This window comes from Engystomops pustulosus, chromosome 2, assembly GCF_040894005.1.
Source record: "Engystomops pustulosus chromosome 2, aEngPut4.maternal, whole genome shotgun sequence".
Taxonomy (NCBI): domain Eukaryota; kingdom Metazoa; phylum Chordata; class Amphibia; order Anura; family Leptodactylidae; genus Engystomops; species Engystomops pustulosus.
This window is the reverse complement of record NC_092412.1, coordinates 102,512,318-102,535,545: the sequence shown is the minus strand read 5'-3', so window position 1 is coordinate 102,535,545 and position 23,228 is coordinate 102,512,318. Positions and strand designations below refer to the sequence as shown.

At 42.3% G+C, this 23,228-nt stretch overlaps 1 protein-coding gene across 1 annotated transcript in view; it reads right to left on the bottom strand.

Annotated features, from left to right (window-relative positions):
• The window catches only part of LANCL3 (LanC like family member 3), a 38,603-nt gene that overhangs the window by 8,107 nt on the left and 7,268 nt on the right, over window positions 1–23,228 (bottom strand). The window contains exons 2-4 of the mRNA XM_072135801.1: window positions 10,323–10,446; window positions 8,532–8,729; window positions 1,201–1,408 (exon numbers count right to left, since the gene is read on the bottom strand). Coding sequence (XP_071991902.1) covers window positions 1,201–1,408; window positions 8,532–8,729; window positions 10,323–10,446 — 530 coding nt within the window. The remainder of the gene's footprint in view (window positions 1–1,200; window positions 1,409–8,531; window positions 8,730–10,322; window positions 10,447–23,228) is intronic.

Genomic DNA, 23,228 nt, shown 5'->3' with positions numbered 1-23,228 from the left:
AGAATATCAGACTGGATAAGAGGAATGGGTGGTAGACTGAAAAATAATGCTAAAATCCTCTGTTCAACAATGTTTTCAAAATAAAGCAAACTCAAAACCAGCAGCGTAACTACAGTGGTGGGGGGCCCGACCACCCAATCTGATACACTAAAGAATGGAAGATGTGCAATGCTTAATGCATATTATGCTGCACATTGTGCAAGTATATGATGTATATTTAATGTGTATATAATTTATCTGTGTGAATTTGATGTTTACATACTGTATGACGGAGATTTATCAATGCTTCTAAACCAGTTTTTCATTGTAAAGCAGTGAGATAATAGCAAATTCTTGCACAGTGCAAGATGATAAATCTACCCTTATTTGTGTATATACTTTGTGTGTGCATTTGATGTTTATATACTGTATGTGTATATAATGTGTATATAACGTATGAGTGTGTATATCATGTATATATGCTGTATGTAAATATATTGATAAGTACAGAAATGTTTATGTATGACTGTATACATGTATGTATATGGGTAAAAGTGTAAAATGTCTGTGATTGTATAAACATGTGTATGTACAAATATGTATAAAATTTCTTTAAGGGGAAGGGAAGCTCCATGCAGAAGTCTGCCATGGTGTCCAGCCTCTCCTAGTTACGCCCCTGCTCATAAAAGACTTTGGACTGAGGGATAAATTCTACTCTTCAGCTAAGCATAATTTACATTTTGTTCAGAAATCATGAAATTAATGTTAGTGCCACTCTGTGACAGAGCTAGCATCAAAGCTTAGGAAAAGAGCAGCAGAATGGTTCCAAGATAGGAGAGACAAGTCCACTGAAGAGGATGAGGCCATGAGGCGGTAGAGAAGGAAACAATCTTTATGTTAAGGCAAGAATGAGAACGTTCCTATTCACCATTGCCCCTTCTATCTAGGACTTTGAGTTCAAACATCAAAGTGTGAACTTTAAAGGAAATCTACCATCTGAATTAAGTAAGTGTCCCTGGATAATCCAGGGACACCTACTCATAGATGGAGACATGGTGTCATTTGCCTCCTTCTTTCCTCCTCCATTAAAATGATGGTCATGAATTGTGAATCATTAATAGATTATTAAAATGGCCATCCACAACTTCAGTATAATAATCAAATTAATCACAATCCAAACGATTAATTAAAGTGACAGAAAGATAATGCAGTACAACTAACCTCTGGGCTCTGTAGATATACTTGGAGTTGCCTGTAAGTCTGTACAATAATAGAAACACATAGGCACTGCCAGCAACCCCATGGCAAATACCAGGTCCTTTCTTTAGCAAGCCCTTCTGCCATGTTAATTCTCCACAGCGAATACAAGTGTCCAGGTAACATGGCTTCTTAGAAAGCAAGTATGCTTTTGCAAAAAGATATGCAATACCTATATATGTAAAAATGTATAGCATTATAAAACTGAGCAGAACTTTTCAAGCAACAATCTAATTTGTAATTAGCATTATAGATCATATGGAGTAAGACCGCACGGTGACATCAAAAACTGTGCAGTGTGGGAAATAGCTCTTCAAGTTGTTGGCAAATATTTAAGTTCTTTACATTACACAGGAAGTAAGTGTGCTATATACATTTTATGGATTATAACACAGTATCTCTGTGGTTCTGTCCAGAGTAGAGCTGGTAAGCAACAGCCATTATTTTCAGCCAAGCAAAGTGGGAGCTCAGTTGTGAAAAGGGAGTAAAAAAACAATGATCTCTCAGGAACCACGGTCAAAGCTAGTGAATTTCCAGATCTTGCTAGAAAATTAGCACAGCTGGATTAGTGACAGTCTTTTTCAACTTTTTATTACTATTATGTTGACACATTTAGATATGGATGCCTCCTTCTTCAGATCAAGGAACTCCCAGTGCTGTCTATAGCAAAACTCTGCCATAAGAGAACTTGGACAACATATGAACATAATAGTATGAAAAAATAAATAAATACCCATCTGCACCCCTGTCACCAATGCAAGTGCATCAATTTTCTACCAAGATCCCAGTAACCACTAGCTAATCCAGACTGGGTAAGACACCTTAACCCCTTATCACCGACACTAGTTTTCAGCTCAATGACCAGACTCAATTTTTCAAATCTGACATGTCTCACGATAATTGGTTATAACTTCGGAACGCTTTAACATATCCTGGTGATTTTGAGAATGTTTTCTCGTGATACATTGTACTTCATGTTAGTTATAAAATTTAAGTGATACGTTTTGCGATTTGTTCTGAAAAAAAGTGAAAATTTGGCAAAAGTTTGTAAAAATTCTTCATTTTCCTAGTTTAAAATGTTCTGGTTCCCAGACAGGAAGTAAAACTACCCAAAAAGCTTGATAAATTACATTTACGGAATGTCTGCTTTATGTTGGGATGATATTTTATGCATCCTCTCACTTTTCTAGGATGTTATGAGGTGCAGAACTTTAGGTGCGATTTTTCTCATTTTCATGAAAATTGCCAAAACTCACATTTTGAGGGAAAACTCAGCTTCCAAGTGACTTTGTGAGGCCTAAGTAATAGTAAAGCCCCATAAATTACCCCACTATAGAAACTTCACCCCTCAAAGTATGTAAAACAACTTCTATTAAGTCCATTAACCCTTTAAGTGTTTCACATGGGTTAAAACAATATGGACCTGCGATTTAGAAACTATGGAATTTTTTTGGAACATACATTCATTTAGGCCAAACTGACATTTTCAGAATAAATTAAATGATGAAACGCACTGCAACGTTTGATGCCCAATTCCTCCCGAGTGTACTGATACCCCATATGTGGTGGTAAACTTCTGTACGGGCGCACGGCCGAGTATAGAATGAATGGAGGCGCCATTCACAGCAGATTTGTATTGTCACATTGTACAACCTATACATTTTTATTTTTTTTTGGTAATGCAAACATATGAGGGCTTATTATGTACGGGATGAGATACAATGTATAGATAATTCATTTAGGGGGTCTATAGCTTATTCATGAGATTTTATTAACTATTTCAAGGGGGACACAAACAAAATCATCAATTTTTATTTTGGATTTTTAGCATTTTTTCCCCCCGTTCACCGTAATGTAAAAATAATATTTTATCTTTATTCTCTGGTTCACTACGATTGCGGTGATACCTCATTTATATAGTTTTTCTTATCTTTGCTCAATTTTCCTGAGCAAAACCAATATTGGAGAATATCGCATTGTTTTTACTATTGACAACTTTTTAGGGCCATAACTTCTGTATTTTTCTGTTGTCAGATCTGGTTGAGGGCTTATTTTTTGCGAAAAGAGTTGTTCTTTTCAGTAGTATCATATTAGGGAATGTAGCTTTTTTTGATCATTTTTTAGAACATTTTTTGTGATAGTGTTTGATGAAAAATTGTATATTACGGGAAGTTTTTCGTGGTTATTTTTTTCATCGTTCCCCGAGCGGGTTCAATATTGATTTAGATTTATTGTACAGATTAATACGGACGCGGTGATACCAAATATGTACATTTTTTGTGTGTTTTTGTGTTTTATATACTGTATTTGCATTATATGTGTAACTGGGGAGATTATGGGACTTTATTTTATTTATTTATTTAATTATTATTATAAAATAATTTAATCTTTTTTTTTTTTTACTTTCACTTATTTTCAACCTTTTGGCTTGAATAAGCGATCATGCTTATTTACTTACACTATAGCTACTTACACTATACACTGCAATACAAGTGTATTGCAGTGTAGAGGCTTGAATAAGTGATCGGATGATCGCTTATTCAAGCCTCTACACTGCAATACACTTGTATTGCAGTGTATAGTGTAAGTAACTGAGCATGCCGCGCATGCTCAGTTACTTACAGCCGGGTCCTGCCAGGAAGGCAGAACCCGGCGAGAAGAGGAGCCGACAGCCCCGGGTCACTCGTCGGGACCCGGGGCAGCGACAGGAGGGATCGGATCCCCCGGTAAGCACACCGGGGGGGTCCGATCCACGGGGGACACACTTGCACGCCGCGGTCATGCTTGACCGCGGCGTGTAAGGGGTTAAACACCCGGGACCGGAGTTTTTCCGATCCCGGGTGTTAGTGCCGGGTCTGGGCTGTGATATCACAGCCCGACACCGGCACTATAATTACCCGATGTCCCGAAATCTTCTTCTGATGCGGCGCCGTAGAAAGGCGTCGCATCAGAAGAAGTACCCTTAATGACCGACGTAGATTCCCGATAGGGCGGTCATTAAGGGGTTAAAGGATGAGGATGCAGTGTTCTTTCTTTTGAAACTAGATAATACAGTTTGGGAAATGGAAATGGATCTACTAAGGGCTGCATTCACTTCCCTTTTCAGTAAAGGCTTTCCTTGATTCCCATGATGGCTTCTTTTCCCATTGTTACAATGTTGCCAAGTCAGATTTTTCATAATGGTCATATGGTCAGGACTCAGGTTGGGTTTACAGTGTTCCTAAACTAAAAACTGTATTTTTTTTTATTGAAGGGAACCTGTTAGAAGATTTTACCCTATTAATCTACTTGTCCCCTCAGATGATGAAATCCCCTTACTGGGAACCATTTATATGTGAAATCTCAACCCTTTCCCTATACATAATCTCCCCCAAAGTTGGCAAACATGACTTCTTAGCACATTTTTACATGAGATGAGTCAAATGCAGTAGTGGTGCCACTTCAAAAGCATACATTTAGTTCTAAAGTACCTAGAGATTTAGAGATGAGCGAGTATACTCGTCCGAGCTTGATGCTCGTTCGAGGGGGCACAGCAGTACAGAGACATCGGGGGCACAGTAGCACGGAGACATCGGGGGCACAGCAGCACGGAGACATCGGGGGCACAGCAGCACGGAGACATCGGGGAGACTTCAGTGGAAGAAGAGGAGCGGATCCCAGGACAGCGTATCTCCCGACAAGTAAGCAGATGTGCCGAACATCTGCAATCTATTCTTCACTGTGTTTTTCACTTAAATGATCCTGTGTTCACTGTGTTCACTGTTTTTATTCTATTCTTCACTGTTCTTCACATCTGCTAACTTGTCGGGAGATAATATACGCGTGAACAGTGAAGAATGGATTGCAGATGTTTGCATACATCTGCTAACTTATGAGAAGACATTCTTTTTCAATTAAATAACACATTTTATTCCCGAACCATGGTCCCTTTGAAAAATGCTTGAGTCTCCCATTGACTTCAATGGGGCTCGTTATTCGAGACGAGCATTCGAGAATCAGGAAAAGTTTTAGTGCTCGCTCATCTCTAGTCATATTGTCATTTTTCAGATCATGCATGCAGGTTGATATGGGTCCTCACTAGGGAGCCGAGACTCATAAAACTGCAGAGACAGATAATAAACAGGCAATGAGAGGAGTAGATGGCTGCATAGGTCACCTGGGAGATAGGAGAGGGGGTTGTTCTATTTAAGTATTCTAAGTATAACCATGCATATTTGTACTTGTTGCAATTATATATACTATGTACAATATACTGCAACCATGCATAGAAAAGTAAATACTATGTAAATTTATTGTATTGTATTTTTACTATATTTTTACTGTATTTCTATGAAAACTCAATAAACAGATGCTGACAAAAAAAAAGCAGACAGGAACTAGATCTTTATCTGCAGCTTGTATATTTATTTGACTGTCTGTATCTCTGGTTCTGTAAATCATAAAACCTGATGTCATAGTAGCCTCTAAAGCAGGGGTAGGTAACCTATGGCTCGGGAGCCAGATGTAGCTCTTTTGATGGCTGCATCTGGCTCTCAGACAAATCATTGATTAATAGTGATCGCCAGTGTGTACATCTAAGATACACACAGTGCTGACCACTGGATGCAGACAGGAATGTTACCGCTGCCTGCGTCATTTGTGTGACACAGGTTCCATTGCCCCGCCATTGCTTAGGTGACAACGTCTGTGTCATAGAGTAGAGCAGCATCCACAGCTCTCTAAGACCCAGGCACTATTGCTTAAGCAACCATGCAAGCAGCGCCTGGGTCATAGATATGAAAACAGAAGTGATGAGGGGAGAGCAGGTAGGTGAGTATTCCATTTTTTTTTGCTGTGACTACCTATATACTGGGGAAACATGTGCTGTGGCTACCTAATATACTGGGGGTCATGTGCTGCTGCTACATATCTAATGGGACGTCATGTGCTGTGGCTACCTATCTACTGAGGGCATGTGTCTGTGCTACCTTTCTACTGGGGGCATGTGCCGGGGATAACTATCGACTGGGGGAATTTGTTATGACTACCTATCTTCTGGGGGGGGGGGGGGGCATGTGCTTTGGCTACCTATTTACTAGCAGGGATGTGATGGTGCTACCTATCTCTTGGGTGGTATGTGCTGTGGTTACCAATATACTGGGGGCATGTTCTATGGCTACCTGTCTATTTGGGTGCATGTGCTGTGGCTTCATATATACAGGGGGGCATGTGCTGGGGCTACCTATCTACTGGGGGGCATCTGATGTTTCTACCAATCTACTGGGGGCACTACTGGGGCTATCTATCTACTGGGGGGTCATGTGCTGTCGCTTCCTATTTACTGGGGGCCATGTACTGGGGCTACCTATCTAGTGGGGGCATGTGCTGTGGCTACCTATTTACCGGGGGCCATGTGCTGTGGCTACCTATCTACTGGGGGGCATGTGCTGTGGCTATCTATCTACTAGGGGTCATGTGCTGTGGCTACATATCTAATGGGATGTCATGTGCTGTGGCTACCTATCTACTGAGGGCATGTGTCTGGGCTACCTTTCTACTGGGGGCATGTGCTGGGGATAACTATCTACTGGGGAATTTGTTATGACTACCTATCTAATGGGGGGAGCATGTGCAGTGGCTACCTATTTACTAGCAGGGATATGATGGTGCTACCTATCTCTTGGTGATATGTGGTATGTGCTGTGGTTACCAAGATACTGGGGGCATGTTCTATGGCTACCTGTCTATTTGGGTGCATGTGCTGTGGCTTCATATATACTGGGGGGCATGTGCTGGGGCTAGCTATCTACTGGGGGGCATCTGATGTGGCTACCTATCTACTGGGGGCACTACTGGGGCTATCTATCTACTGGGGGGTCATGTGGGGCTATCTATCTACTGGGGGGTCATGTGCTGTCGCTTCCTATTTACTGGGGGCCATGTACTGGGGATACCTATCTAGTGGGGGGCTAGTGCTGTGGCTACCTATTTCCTGGGGGCCATGTGCTGTGGCTACCTATCTACTGGGGGGCATGTGCTATGGCTACCGATCTACCGGGGGGTATGTGCTGTGGCTATATATTTACTGTGTTCCCAACCCCTGCTCTAAAGTGACACTATCCCCTGTAACCACTAAACTTTAATATTTAAATGAGGTAAGAAGAGTCAGATTTGTCTGACTTTGGGGGAAATTCTTTGCAGGTGAGATTTCACATTAAAGAGGGAATTCTAGAAAGAACAGGTAGCTGGTAGTTTAATGGGGAAAAAAGTGTTGACAGGTCATTTGTATACAGCTCTTATTTTGGCAGGCTAAACATACATACAGGCTTATAAGCTGATGATTCTGCAGTAGGTGGTCCACTATGAAACATCGGCTGCAAACTCACCCAGAGAGTACTCCTGGTAGGTAGTGTGACTTCTGGTATCAGCTCTATTATTATTAAGTAAAACTAAGGTAGTAATGTAGCATGAAACAATACTTGGCTACATTATGTCATCTTGTAGATTTTGTCTCACAAGCAAGAAACATTGGTTTATTGGGAAACAGAGCAGAGCGACAGAACTAATTGCTTTAATGTTTAAGCTTTGAGAGGGCTTAATAGGAAATATATGCTGGTAGGACATATAATTAGATTAACTCAATCATTACTGGTTGCTTCTCGTTTAATTTTGTTAAACGTTGAAGCAAACAGTACAAAAATATTATTTTTATGACATATTAACTAGAGAGGTAGTAGCCACTTTCATAGATAACAATATTATACACATTTTAATGTTGCTAATCTATATGGGCAAAGGCGAGGATGCAGTTATAGCTTACAATTTCTAGTATATACAGTACTATACTCCTCTGGGTCTCTGGTTAGCTGACTTCAAGGAAATACCCTGTGGGCATGATCATTACAAAGTACATTTTTGGAATCTGCCTTTTCTCCTTTCCAGTCATTACAGTGTTTTGAAAGAGGGTTTCCATGATTAAGTTTCAGACACTGAGATACTGAATGGCAGTTTATCATAGATCACTAAACAATTTAAGATAAACTGCCATGATGTCAGAACTCTCTACATGGATTCTTGCTTCCATGCTTCTGGGGACAGGACTATCCAAATATACATTTGAATGAAGTGATTTAGAAGGAGACAGATCAAGAGGCTATATGGTCATCTTACACTAACAAACCACAGATTTCCGTGTACCTTATAATGGAAATATACATAGACAGGTTATATATACTGTGCTTGAACATTAACTTTTTAAAATGTATTTATGCAGAGAGGAACAAACAATATTTTGGCTATTCGCCAGGATGACCAACCTGGAGCTCCATGACACCAGTGCACAAGTTCATTTTCACGCTCTATTACTTCTCCAAGCTCTGGTGGCCAATTGCAGTTTTGTTCCTGGTTCACAAGAAAATCAACACTTTGCCAAACAAGGTCCCGGTCGGCTGGCTTAAGGTAATCCTGGTAGCACAGTAGCATTTGCAGAATAGATGAAAGTCCATGTGCCGCCCCTGCAGTAACAAGAAATTACCTGATGGGTAACGTATAAAAATGGCCGGAATGTCCTTCATTGTATGTCTCTGGCACTGTCTAGTTTTTCTATTGTCTGCAACATGAAAAAGCTATTCTGTATGCCCTGTACTAAACTGCATCAAATATTAATATGTGTCATTTATCAAGCAATGTGCATGAATGTAGCATGATTTCCATATGCAAAAAAATGTGGACATTGTTCTACCACTACAACAGGCCCAAAAGCAAAAACGTGTAAACACAAATCAATTAAAAATATTTTGGTAAAGTTACTGAAAATAGGAAAAAATTAACCAGTCAGTTTTGGGATCCCAATATCTCTGGGAAGAAGTTGTATTAATCTTGTATGCACCAATTGGCACTTGAAATTAAGTCTAAATGGTATTTGAAAACTGTGAATACATCAGAATTCTCTATTTTCCTGCATACATTTGACTTAAAACTATATCAGATTTTTACACAAGTCCTTAAAACAGAGAAAGATAACCAATACCAACAAATGATTCAAAAATATTAAATATGGCAACTCAGTTAAGGAACTAAGGAGCTAATTATATGCATAAATGTAAAAATCCTGTGTGCTCCTGTTGGCACTGAAATGAGAGCTACTGTGGATGTGCAGAGCTCCAATGGAGCGGGGAACAGCGGTAGCAGCATGAGGAACGTGCAGGTAGGAGGAATCGCAGAGGCTTTGTCCCCACTACCCAGAGAGGTTACTCCAGACTCCAGAAGCCTCTCTGGAAAATGTACATATTAGGCATTGTGAGGAATTGCTCTGGAAGCAAGGTAGTAGTGTAAGAAGCAGGGCCATACGCAGGTTTAAAGTTCAAATCAAGTGTTTTATTCACACTTCAATGTCAAAACACAAATTTGGCATTGGCTTAGGCACACACAAAATAAACCCTGTCCGGCTGGGCACTGCCAAATACAATAACAGAACCTGTACCTGGCTGCCAGGCACCTGCTCTTGACCAGCAGAATATCTGGAGGAACTCAGTTACCTTAGGTGTATGAACACAGTCCAGCCTTCAGCTCTCCATGTAGTGCCTCTCCTACTGCTTCTGGCCTGCAGTCTAAAAAAGGCTCTAACTACACCTGTGATCTGCACATCCCAAGACCGAAGCCCGGATGGAGTAGGCGTCCATAATAAGCAGTCCCAGTACAGACTTTACAAAAGTGTCTATGCTAACTAGGCCAACATAGACTAGCAGACAACTCCTGCTCACCACATGTCTTCATTAACCCTTGGGTTACTGCAAACAAATCCAATGGTTTCACCATATAACCTTCATCTGTATGACAGATAGCGGTTCTCCCAAACAATACCTCTCACTCTTTCACAGTATATAATGTTTAGCTTATCTTAGAAGGCATTATAGGATAAGGTAAAGAAGGACTAGGGTTTAGCATGTTAATAGGAACCTACCATCAGATCTACCTTGACAGATATATTACTAACGGTAGGCTTATGAAAACATGAAAATGAGATGCTTGCTTACATTATTGATGTATAGGTCACAAACAATGCAATTTGGGGTGAAATAATTTAATCTATAAATGTATGAGTTTACCAAGGTATTCTGTCCCATAGTATGCGTACATGAGTGGAAATGGTTTACTCTTCTTCCTTGAATACTGCTTCCCAGATTCCAGGATTGCCTGGCAGATTGACCTGATCTGTGCGGGGGTTAACACCTACGGAGAGAGCAAACATTGTGTGATACTAGAATAAACCACAAAAAAATAAAAAGAATGATGAAATGAAAGAATATCTCTGGTAAACAAATGTGAAAGGTGTACAAAAAGAAATAATAAAAACAAAAAAAAAAAGCAAGCATTGTTTTCTGCTGAATAACCTAAATTCATGAACATAAATTCATAACCTAAATTCATAACCTAAATTTTATGGTTATATGAAAAGAGCATAGAAAACATAGCTAAAAATAATACCTTTTATACATTTTTAATAACTTGATATAGTTCTTTTAGTCAACCATGATAATCAGTATATAGATAAACATAGTAAATCTTTGACATCTACTCTTTGCAGTGGCAGACAAGGGTTAACACTTTGAACTGTTTGCCCCTCAATAAATCTCATTAGCCAGTTATAAGCCCTGTAATGGGGCCTCTGGACTAATGGGGACTCTTGACTCAGGAAGGACAGACGGCACTGTGAGCCGTGAACTAAGCCCTCAAACTGTAATCTGGATGTTTTCCTCTGCGTATCCTAAGTGATACAGGACAACTTGTAGACAGTCTCTCCCTACGTCAAAGTGAGGACATAAACAACACAAAAGCAAAGTCAGAGGTCCGGGTCTCAACAAAGACAGCAAATATGGCACAAAATTGGAGTCAAAAGGGATAGTGTCAGGGTCGCTAGGGAGAATGCTGGGACTTCTGGTTCTTCTGCTGGTTCTCCAGCAGCGTTCTCCGACCCCCGGCGCGTATCCGTGCAAACGCTTCCTCTCGTCCCGGGCAGCGGCTGCTAAGATCTTGCGCTGTCTAGGAGTTGTGTTCAGAACTGCTGGGACTTGTGGTACCTCTGCATGATGCCTGGTTGTTCTGCACCATGAGGGGTTAATTCCCAGAAGCTGTCCAGCTCCTATCAGGTTCTGGAGGTGGAGTTCTGGCTGCATAAATTACAGCTTCACTAGTCACCTGTGCCAGTGTTTGAAATCCCTTCATCACTCGCTTGCTGCATTAGGTTGTATTGCTCTGTATCTGTATCGTTGCATGATGCCTGGTTGTTCTGCACCATGAGGGGTTAATTCCCAGAAGCTGTCCAGCTCCTATCAGGTTCTGGAGGTGGAGTTCTGGCTGCATAAATTACAGCTTCACTAGTCACCTGTGCCAGTGTTTGAAATCCCTTCATCACTCGATTGCTGCATTAGGTTGTATTGCTCTGTATCTGTATCGTTGTGACCTCGGCAAGTTTTTGTCATTGACTCTTTGCTTACTGATTTTGCTCTTGCCGTACCCTCTTGTTGTTACTCCGGCTAGTTTACCATTCTTTTGTGTTTTATGTTTCTCAGTCTGTTTCCCTTCCCACACTTATCCAGTGTATTTCGAGTCTTCAAGTAGTCGCCCCACGGGTTAGCGTGGGGGGGCTATAGTAAGGGACAGAGGTTGGGACAAGCTCAGGGCACACTATCCCCTGTCTTCTGTGTTACCCAACCCTAACAGAAACACTGGCCCACACATTGGTCTGCATCCTGTATGTGACCTGCTACATTCACTCCTTCCATGGAGCCTTTGTCAGCTGTGGTCGCTCAGGTCCAGACCTTAACTCGTCTTCAAATGCAGGTTTCGGGGCAGACAACAACGCAGGCTCCACCACCACCTGCACCAGAACCTAAGGTTCCTCTCCCTGACTTGTTTTTTGGTGACTGTAAGAAATTTTTTTCATTTAGGGAGGGATGTAAACTTTATTTTTCTTTACGCCCTCACTCATCGGGCACCGAGACACAAAGGGTGGGCGTGGTCATTTCTCTTTTGCGCAGTGATCCGCAAAATTGGGCCTTTTCTCTCCCACCTGACTCTCCATCCCGCTCTTCTCTTGATGCTTTGTTTTCTGCATTAGGCCAGATTTATGACGAACCTGACCGCCGAGCACTGGCAGTTTCCCACCTTAGATCTCTGTGTCAGGGAAAATTGACGGCGGAAGATTATTGTGCCCAATTCAGACAGTATGTGACTGACTCGCAATGGAATGACTGTGCCCTAAAAGACCAATTTATGTCCGGACTGTCAGACCGAGTACAGGACTTAGTCTTAGCTTATGCCGAGCCACAGACATTAGATGAAGCTATGACTCTGGTCGTCTGAGTTGATCGTCGCCTAAGATCCAGGCGATCACCTCGGGTGTCCCCTGACTGTCAGCCAGCGGCCAGTCTGTCTCCAGGCCGTCAAGAATTGGAATCCATGGAGCTGGATAGCATCTCTCCTGCACAGCGGAAGCAACATCGAATAAGACGCCATCTTTGTTTCTGCTGTGGAAGTCCTGATCATCAGATATACACCTGTTCCAAGAGGCAGCAGCAGGAAAAACTTCCGCTCCTAAGCAGTAATCGAAGGGACTGCTTAGGAGCTCAGGTACTCCCAGTTGTGTCTAGAATGTATTTACCTTGTACGGTTAAGTTTCAATCTGTTTCCTGTACTAGTCGCGCCTTCTTGGATTCAGGCGCTGCAACTAATTTAATTGATTATAATTTTGTCTCTCAGTTTTGTATGTCATTGATTCCATTGTCCACTCCTATCCAGATGTCAGGTGCGGATTTGACCCCTCTACAGGCAGGGTTGATTAAATTCCGAACCCCGCAGATAAAGCTTATGGTAGGAGCTATGCATGAAGAATGGTGTTCTTTCCTAGTTATGGAAAATTTGTCTGAAAATGTCATTCTTGGTCTACCCTGGCTCCGGATCCATAATCCGGTAATTAGTTGGGAAACTCTGGAGCTGGTTCATTGGGGTCCTCACTGTAAGAATCACCTGACCAGAGTTTCATTATGTACAGTAGTGGCGGAAGAGTCTTCCAGGTTTTCTCTCTGACTACTCAGATGTGTTTTCAAAACCCTTGTCCCAAGTCCTTCCTCCTCACAGGGAGTTTGATTGTAAAATTGACCTTCTTCCTGATGCTAGATTGCCAAAGGGTCGTATATATAACCTGTCGGTACCAGAACGGGAGTCACTGAAGAGTTATATTGATGAGATTTTGGCAATCGGACATATCCGTCCCTCTAAGTCGCCCACTGGGGCCGGGTTCTTTTTTGTTGAGAAGAAAGATGGTGGTTTACGGCTGTGTATTGATTATCGAGAATTAAATAAGATAACGGTAAAAAACTCAGGTCCTCTCCCCTTGATCCCGGATTTCTTAAATCAGGTTTCTGGGGCCCAAGTTTTCTCTAAATTAGATCTCAGAGGGGTTTATAACCTGATTCGGATCCGGGAAGGGGATGAGTGGAAGACCGCATTTAATACACCTTTGGGACACTTTGAATACCTGGTTATGCCCTTTGGTTTGAGTAATGCCCCAGCGGTGTTCCAAGGGTTTATGAACTACATCTTTCATGATTACATCGGTGTGTTTATGGTGGTGTATCTAGACGATATTTCGATTTTCTCTCCTGATATGATTTCTCACCAGCAACATCTCCGCCAAGTACTTACCAGGTTGCGCAAAAACCACCTCTTAGCTAAGCTGGAAAAGTGTTTTTTTTTGTGTCCAGAAGGTTTCCTTCTTAGGTTATGTTGTTACTCCCTCTGATGTACAGATGGATCCGAGTAAGGTTCCGGCGCTCACGGACTGGGTTCGGCCTACCAATCTTAAGGCCCTACAATGTTTTTTAGGTTTCGATAACTATTATCGGAACTTTATTAAGAACTTTTCCGTGATCGCCAAACCCCTCGCAGATCTAACCCGTAAAGGGTGCTGATCCGTACAATTGGTCCCCTGCCGCTTGCTCTGCGTTTGAAACTCTAAAAGCGGCATTCTCGTCAGCCCTAGTTTTGGTTCAACCTGACCTCTCTCTACCGTTTGTTGTGGAGGTAGATGCCTCCGAGGTTGGAGTAGGTACAGTGTTGTCTCAGGGGTCCTCCACTCTCACCAGACTTAGGCCCTGTGCATATTTCTCTAGAAAGTTTTCTTCTTGTGAGAGGAATTATGATATTGGTAATCGAGAGCTCCTTGCCATTAAGTGGGCATTTGAAGTCTGGCGACACTTTTTGGAGGAAGCTCTTCATCCGATAACTGTGCTCACAGATCATAAGAACTTAGCATATTTGGATACTGCTAAGTGTTTGAACTCACGTCAGGCTAGGTGGGCCTTGTTTTTCTCTCGCTTTAATTTTGTGGTCACCTACCGACCTTAGTCAAAAAATGTGAAGGCTGATGCCTTGTCCCGTAGCTTCGGGACTCCTGAGCTTCCAGAGGCTATTGACAGTAATATTTTGTCTCCAGGTGTTGTGCTAACAGCTGTCTCCTCCCACCTCTCCTCTCAAATTTTAGCAGGACAAAGATCTGCACCTAAAGACCTTCCGGAAGGCAAATTATTTGTTCCTCTTTCTTGTCGTTTGAGAGTGTTGGCATTGCTCGGTATTGGCAGGTCATCCGGGAATGCGGAGTACCTTGGATCTCTTAAAAAGAAGTTACTGGTGGCCTCACATGACTAATGATGTGCACGCATTTGTCCAAGCCTGTCAGGTCTGTGCGCGAGGAAAGACTCCCAGGAGACGTCCTGAGGGGCCTCTTCTTCCGCTTCCAGTTCCCACCAGGCCATGGTCTAAAGTGTCTATGGATTTTGTCACTGATCTGCCAGCAGCTCAAGGCTATACAGTGATTTGGGTGGTAGTGGACCACCGGTAGATGGGACACTTTGTTTCATTATAAAAGTTACCTTCAGCTGAAGAACTGGCTGAATTGTTTATACAGAATATTGTACGCCTCCATGGTATACCAGATGATATTGTGTCAGATAGGGGCGTACAATTTGTTTCCAGATATTGGCGAGCATTTTGTTCTAGACTAGAAGTAAATTTGTCGTTCGTCGGGAGATGATTCAATATCTGCGACTCTTTGTCTCAGACAGTCAGGACCAGTGGGTGAAATTCCTTCCGTTGGCAGAATTTGCTATTAATAATCACTGTAGTTCTTCTCTGCAATTATGGTTTTCATCCTCGTTTCTCCTTTTCTTCTGTGCCTGTCTCTAATATTCCTCGGGCGGAAGCTATTACATCCAAGTTGCGCATGCTCTGGTCTCAAGTTCAGGAGAATATTCAGAGGGCACAAAATTCTATGGTCCAACAGACTGAAAGAAGGCGCACTAGCTCCGATACGTTTGTGGTGGGGAATAAAGTGTGGTTATCAACAAAAAAACCTTAAATTGAAGGTCCCCTCCTGAAGTTTGCGCCCAGGTTTGTAGGTCCATTTGTTGTTACTGAAATTGTTGACCCGGTTTCCTTCAAGATTACTCTTCCAGCAGGGTGGCGGGTTCATAACACCTTCCATAAGAGTCTTCTGAAGCGCTATGTTGAGCCTGTTTTGCCTCTTTCTGACCCTCCTTCTCCATCTATTGTGGAGGGGAATCTGGAATTTGAGGTGGAAAAAGTTGTGAATTCCAGATGGGTAGGTAACTCCCTGCAGTACCTGGTCCATTGGAAAGGTTTTGGTCCTGAGGATAGGTCTTGGGTTCCGGCTAGGGATGTTCATGCTCCGCGGTTACTCAGGTTATTTCATCAGGCCTATCCTCAGAAGCCATCTTTAAGATCTAGGGGTCCGAAGGCCCCCCGTCGGGGGGTACTGTCAGGGTCGCTAGGGACTTCTGGTTCCTCTGCTGGTGCCAGCAGCGCTCTCCGACCCCCGGCGCGTATCCGCGCAAACTCCACCTCTCGTCCCGGGCAGCGGCTGCTAAGATCTTGCGCTGTCTAGGAGTTGTGTTCGGAACTGCTGGGACTTGTGGTACCTCTGCATGATGCCTGGTTGTTCTGCACCATGAGGGGTTAATTCCCAAAAGCTGTCCAGCTCCTATCAGGTTCTGGAGGTGGAGTTCTGGCTGCATAAATTGCAGCTTCACTAGTCACCTGTGCCAGTGTTTGAAATCCCTTCATCACTCGCTTGCTGCATTAGGTTGTATTGCTCTGTATCTGTATCTGTATCGTTGTGACCTCGGCTAGTTTTTGACATTGACTCTTTGCTTACTGATTTTGCTCTTGACGTACCCTCTCGTTGTTACTCTGGCTAGTTTACCATTCTTTTGTGTTTTATGTTTGTCAGTCTGTTTGTGTTTCCCTTCCCACACTTATCCAGTGTATTTCGAGTCTTCAAGTAGTCGCCCCACGGGTTAGCGTGGGGGGGGGGGCTATAGGAAGGGACAGAGGTTGGGACAAGCTCAGGGCACACTATCCCCTGTCTTCTGTGTTACCCAACCCTAACAGATAGTTAAAGAATATGAAAGCCAAGATCAGAAACAAGAAATATCAGAAGTATAGCGAGTGAACAGAAAGCAGAAAGCTTAGTTTGAAATACAACAAGCAGATGACTTGATGTGAATGACCAAAGCTTGTGTCCAAAGAGCTCTGTCCCAGATGAGAGGAGCAGAAGTCTGTCCATCACAGCTAGTCAACTTTTGCTGGGCCAGAGCTGAGCTGCAGAGGGACCAGGTGTGGTGCAATTTGCTTAAAAGAGCCAGCAACATTAGTCACAGTTCACACAGCAATATCAAGCAAAGTACATAGTGGAAAGTTAATGCATCCTAAAGGCTTATTCAGACTGTTGTTTTTTACATAGCATACAGACACAATGGGGCAGATTTACTTACCCGGCCCATTCGCGATCCAGAGGCGCGTTCTCTGCGGTGGATTCGGGTCCGGCCGGGATTCATTAAGGTAGTTCCTCCGCTGTCCACCAGGTGGCGCTGCTGCGCTGAAGAGCATCGGAACGCACTGGAATACACCGAGCCGGGCTGAGTGAAGGTAAGTGCAATTTTCGCGACACACTTTTTTGTAAAAAAAATGCGGCGGTTTTTCCGAATCCGTCGGGTTTTCGTTCGGCCACATTTCCGTCGCATGCATGCCAGCGCCGATGCGCCACAATCCGATCGGGTGCGCCAAAATCCCAGGGAAATTCAGGGGAAATCGGCGCAAATCGGAAATATTCGGGTAACACGATGGGAAAACGCGAATCGGGCCCTTAGTAAATGACCCCCATTGATTTCTATGTGTCTGTACACATGTCCGGCCATTTATTCACTGATGTACAACGGATTGACCAAAAAAACAGACTGCACATGGATGACATCCCTATGCAGTTTGTTTTTTCTTAAATGTTGCTAGACAACCAACAGGGCAGAGCAGAAAATACATTAGAAATGCAGACGGTGAGCACAGGGGTATCAAACGTTTGCATTTTTGCTGGACATGAAAGATACATGCCCGTCTGAATCACCCCTTAGCCGCACTCTGCAGACAGAAAAATACACTGGCATGGATATTACAGGCTAGCTTTTCTTGCAAGTGATCTGGTAACCTATCTGTGTGTGACTAACACACATATTTTAAGCAGTCCGCATGCGTTTTTTTAAACCCGTTTTAATTAAGATAATTGTTAAACTGGTCAAAAAACGGATGCATTTTCAAAAACCGCATGCATATTTTAACGGACTGCTTAAAAACAGGTCAAAAATGCCACGCTTCCGGCGGCCTTAGACTACATCCACACTACACATATGCTTTCCATAGGAAACAGCACTGCACAACTTTTTTTTACGACCGAAGATATAGCCTGCTCCATCTTTTTACGCCAACGGCCTGGTCGTAGATGTCATTAGGCCGGCGCCACACGTGGCGCTTTTGTCTGCGTTTGCAAACGCAAACGCAGACAAAGTCGCGCCCACCGGGGCGGGCCTCGGCCCGATCGCATCGGCGTTTCTATGGAAACGCCTGCGATCGGGAACGAGACGCTGGTGTTTCGCGTTAAATTAACACGAAACACCGGCGGCTCGTTCCCGATCGCAGGCGTTTCCATAGAAACGCCGATGCGATCGGGCCGAGGCCCGCCCCGATGGGCGCGACTTTGTCTGCGTTTGCAAGCGCAGACAAAAGCGCCACGTGTGGCGCCGGCCTAAGTGTCTATAGTAACGTTTATCTGACCACAAACTTGTGGTCAGATATCCGTCCGCACAATGACCGTCTGAATAAGGTTGCGGAACTTTGGCTTAAGATACAAGACACAGCAAAGCCAAATTATATTGATCCAGTGCTCCCATTCTTTGGATGACCCAAAGCTGTGTATTACATACAATTACATACATATTTAAGCCCTATTTTTATGTCTATAGAATTAAAGAGGAATAAAGATTGAACATCAAATCTGAGCCAGTCGGAGATACACGTTTATTGCAAACCCGATTTTTCCAATATTTTCTGTTGTATTTCAACAATAGCAGGTTGCTCCAGGAGATGGCAGAATACTGTTCCTTGTTCACTTTACACCTCAGTACACATGTGTTATAAATAATTTACTATTTCTGCCATGTAACTATCAAATTTTAATACTCTAGGATAAAGGCTGTGGTTAGTGGGGAACACATGACCTGTTGATTTACCACTGAGCCCTAATAAAAATAACTGGTAACAGTAATACACAGTTAAAGGGGTATTCCCATTTCGGCAAATTAATGTCATTGTTTGTAGAATGAAAAGTTATACAATTTTCCAATATAGTTTCTGTATCAATTCCTTACAGTTCTCTAGATCTCTGCTTGCTGTCTTTCTATATAAAGCTTCTATGATTACTTTCAGTGAACAGAAATCTGATCATGGTCACACAGGTGCACAAGCTCGTTATGTCACAGCTAATAATCAGAACTGTGTGATATAACCAGCCGTGCACCTGTGTGACCATGGTCAGATTTCTGTCCACTAGAAATAAACAATGAAGCTTTCTATAGAAGGGCAGCAAGCAGAGATGTAGAAAACTGTGAGGAATTGATACAGAAAGTATATAGAAAAATCGTATAACTTTTCATTATACAAACAATAACATTTATTTGCTGAAATGGGAATACCCCTTTAAGAGAGATCTCTATAAAGTAGTATGCAGCATCATGCTAGAAGGAAAGTGGTATAACAGCAAGTGACATCACAAATATTACAGTAGCAGGACTAGTTTTAACCATTCTAAAATCTGCTATCAATAGAGGTAACAGTTACTTTTTCAGATATCCTGAAATCTGCTCTGTGCTTATCTAAGCTGGCTAGTTCCCCTACAGTTTTTTTTCCTGAGCAATGGGCCCCTACAGTGATCAAACCTGTCTATTCATATTGTGGACCTGGGTGTAGCAAACAAACTACATAAGAGGGTGGCACTGCCTTTTGGCTGTAAACCTGTAAGTGGTTTATTGCGCTTCATCTAGTACATCTACAAAAGAGAGCACACGTTCATAACTCGATGCTAGTGCACAGGGGGCTGTCCTCGGCCCGAACGCACATGATACGCCGATTGCATGCATTTCCCTGGAAATGCATGTGCGTTCAAGCCGAGGAATGCCACCTATGCGCTAGTGTTGCGTTAAGAATGGACGCCTAGCAGAACGTGCAAACGCGGCCTTAGAGAAGCCTTGCTTTTCAGTAATTGGTAGCATATTAAAGGACACCTGTTAAAATTCCATTGGCAGTCATATTGCTTTAGAAGATGTCTTTTAGAGACAGAGATAAGGCAGCAGCTACACAAACAATGAGGAATAATGTAAATTCTTTTTGGAATGTCAACAGTTTAACCCAGGAAGAGGTACGGCGCCGCCTCGCAACCACTAAAATAGATAAATCACCGGGGCCAGATGGCATACACCCCTGGGTTCTGCATGAACTATGTACCGTGATAGACAGACCATTATTTTTAATATTTGAAGATTCACTGAGGACTGGTTATGTTCCACAGGACTGTTGCATAGCAAATGTGGTACCAATATACAAAAAAGGATCAAAAAGCAATCCAGGAAACTACAGACCCGTGAGTCTAACTTCTGTGGTGGGGAAAATATTTGAGGGGTTTGTTAGAGATGCTATCCTGGAGTATCTCACTGTGCACAACCTTATAACCCAGCATCAGCATGGGTTTATGAGAGATTGGTCCTGTCAGACTAATCTGATTGGTTTCTACGAGGAAGTAAGTTCAAGACTGGATCTGGGGGACGCTGTGGATGTTGTATATCTGGACTTTTCAAAGGCATTTGACACCGTGCCACATAAAAAGTTGGTATAGGAGACGGCTGGGAATAGGGGAAAATCTGTGTATTTGGGTAAGTAATTGGCTTAGTGATAGAAAACAGAGGGTCGTCATTAATGGCACATTCTCAGATTGGGTTGACGTTACCAGTGAAGTGCCACAGGGGTCAGTATTGGGGCCACTTCTTTTTAATAATTTTATTAATGACCTTGTAGTAGGTTTACACAGTCAAGTTTCAATATTTGCAGATGATACTAAGCTGTGTAAAGTAATAAATACTGAGGTAGATATTTTAGCATTACAGAGGGATTTGTGGAAGCTTGAGGAGTGGGCAGAGAAATGGTTAATGAGGTTTAATGTAGATAAATGGAAAGTTATGCACTTGGGCCATGGAAACAAACAGTATAATTATGTTCTAAACAGTCAATTACTTGGTAAAACTGGAGCTGAAAAGGACTTGGGGGTTTTGGAGGATGGAAAACTTAATTTTAGTGACCAGAGCCAGGTGGCTGCTGCTAAAGCAAATAAAATTATGGGATGTATCAAGAGAGGAATAGATTCTCATGATAAAGACATAGTTTTGCCCTTATACAAATCCCTGGTCAGACCACACATGGAATATTGTGTACAGTTTTGGGCACCAGTGTATAAAAAGTATATAGTAGAGCTTGAACGGGTGCAGAGGAGAGCAACCAGGATTATTAGGGGAATGGGGGAACTAGAATACACTGACAGATTACAAAATTTGGGATTATTCAGTTTAGCAAAAAGACGAGACGACTGAGGGGAGACCTCATTACAATGTACAAATACCTGAACGGACAGTACAAGGATCTCTCCAAAGATCTTTTTATACCTAGACCTGTGACCAGGACAAGGGGGCATGCTCTGCGTCTGGAGGAGAGGCGATTTTACCATCAACACAGACAAAGGTTCTTTACTGTAAGAGCAGTGAGACTATGGAACTCTCTGCCGCAGGAGGTTGTTATGGCGGACTCTATGTACATGTTCAAGAGAGGCCTGGATGCCTGGGTTATGGGGATAAAATATTTATTTAATTCTTAAAGGTTGGACTTGATGGACTTTTCCAGCCTTATGTACTATGATACTATGATAGCTCTGCATGTGCCATCATCATATGGGCTTTCAATGAAGGACCGGGAGGTGGGGGTTGATAGGTTCCAAAACTATAAGGAGAATCAATAAATACTAGGGGTGGGTGCATATAAAACAAGAGTAATTTTCAGTTCAAGCCTGTATATGTTTCCTAGAGATCTTCTTTCCATGTTGTCATGGCCAAATGTAATTACCTAAAAGCTTTTTAAGTGAAACATTGATCATTCTTGTTGATACAAGGTTATCTTTGTGATTAAATGCTTATCTTAAAGGAGTCTACAAAACATTAAAAGCTTCTGATTTACAATAGGTCACTAATTTCAAAAGGGGAAGCAGTTATTGAAAACACTGGGGTTCATTTACAAAGGCCCTTGTTTCAGTTTCTTTAAGATTTTGCATTATTTTAGGTGCAAACTGCTTGCACAGGTATTTAAAAAGTGTCTGCAGCACAAATGTGTTGCATGCGACCCTTTTGTGGAGCACTGCACTATAGGCAATACATATTAGGGAGGTTTTCCGTTGCTCAGTCGGACCGTGCACCAGATTTAACATGCAAAGTCTGACATAAGTTGGGCGCATGCCCCATGTTGAAGATACACCAAAACAAAGTTGGTGCACTCTGTCGGAGCAGTTCAGGGGCGCTACACAGGCAAACAGCATTTAGTGAAGTTTGCACTGCTTTTAGTAAATGTCCCCCACTGTGTTTCACTTGAAAACATTTGGTAATTATACAAATAAAACAAAGGTATTGCTGGACAATAGGGAATTGATGGTGTGGGTCTTTGTTGTCTATATGCTCTATCATCATGTAAAAAGTAAGGAAATCAGTAGAACTGGTATTGAGAATAAATGAAATCTACAGTCGTTTTGATTGGTATCAATCATTCATGCTGCTCTGTAACGTGTTTATAAGGAGCACTGCTCCTGTACATAAGGCAAAAAATGCATTCTTAATTTTATGTAAATTAAGCACAAGGACTGCCCTCTGGCTGTTACAACTCTGGGTGTATTTAACTTTGACAGCTGTTTGTTATTTTTATTAAAGTTTTTCAAACATGACTAAGGCATTAAATCGAAGAGTACAGAAAATCAATTACAAATGACACATATATATGTAGCAACTATAGTTCAGCAGCCTTGCCAATTGTCCAAACAAAATGCAGTAAACCGGATATTGAATTCCATATAGTCAGTATTCTGCATAAATAAACCAAGGAGGATAAAAGAGAACAAAGATAAAGACGATGGAAACCACACATACCTACATGGACAACGTACCCCACAATGAAGGAAACACTAGGGTTGTCTTTATGCATATTCACGTTCCCTCAGGTCTTTTCCATCCAAAAGCAATCCCACAGTTCCCAGGTTTTATCAAACAGTGGGATTCATTTATTTAGGGAGGTAGTCAGGGATTCCATACTTTGGATCTCCCGTAAAAATTACGACATCAAGCATCTTGCAGCTTTGAGAATGTGTAGGCTTATTTTAGTGGCTCTCCTAGCCATGGATTGAGGAGGAACATTTATTTTGTTTTTTGCCTGGTACCATCAATCTTCCCCATTAGACCCAGGTGTTTTTAAATTAGCAGGAGACTGCATATAGTGGCTGCCTACTTCTTCTCAGAAAACTTCTGAGA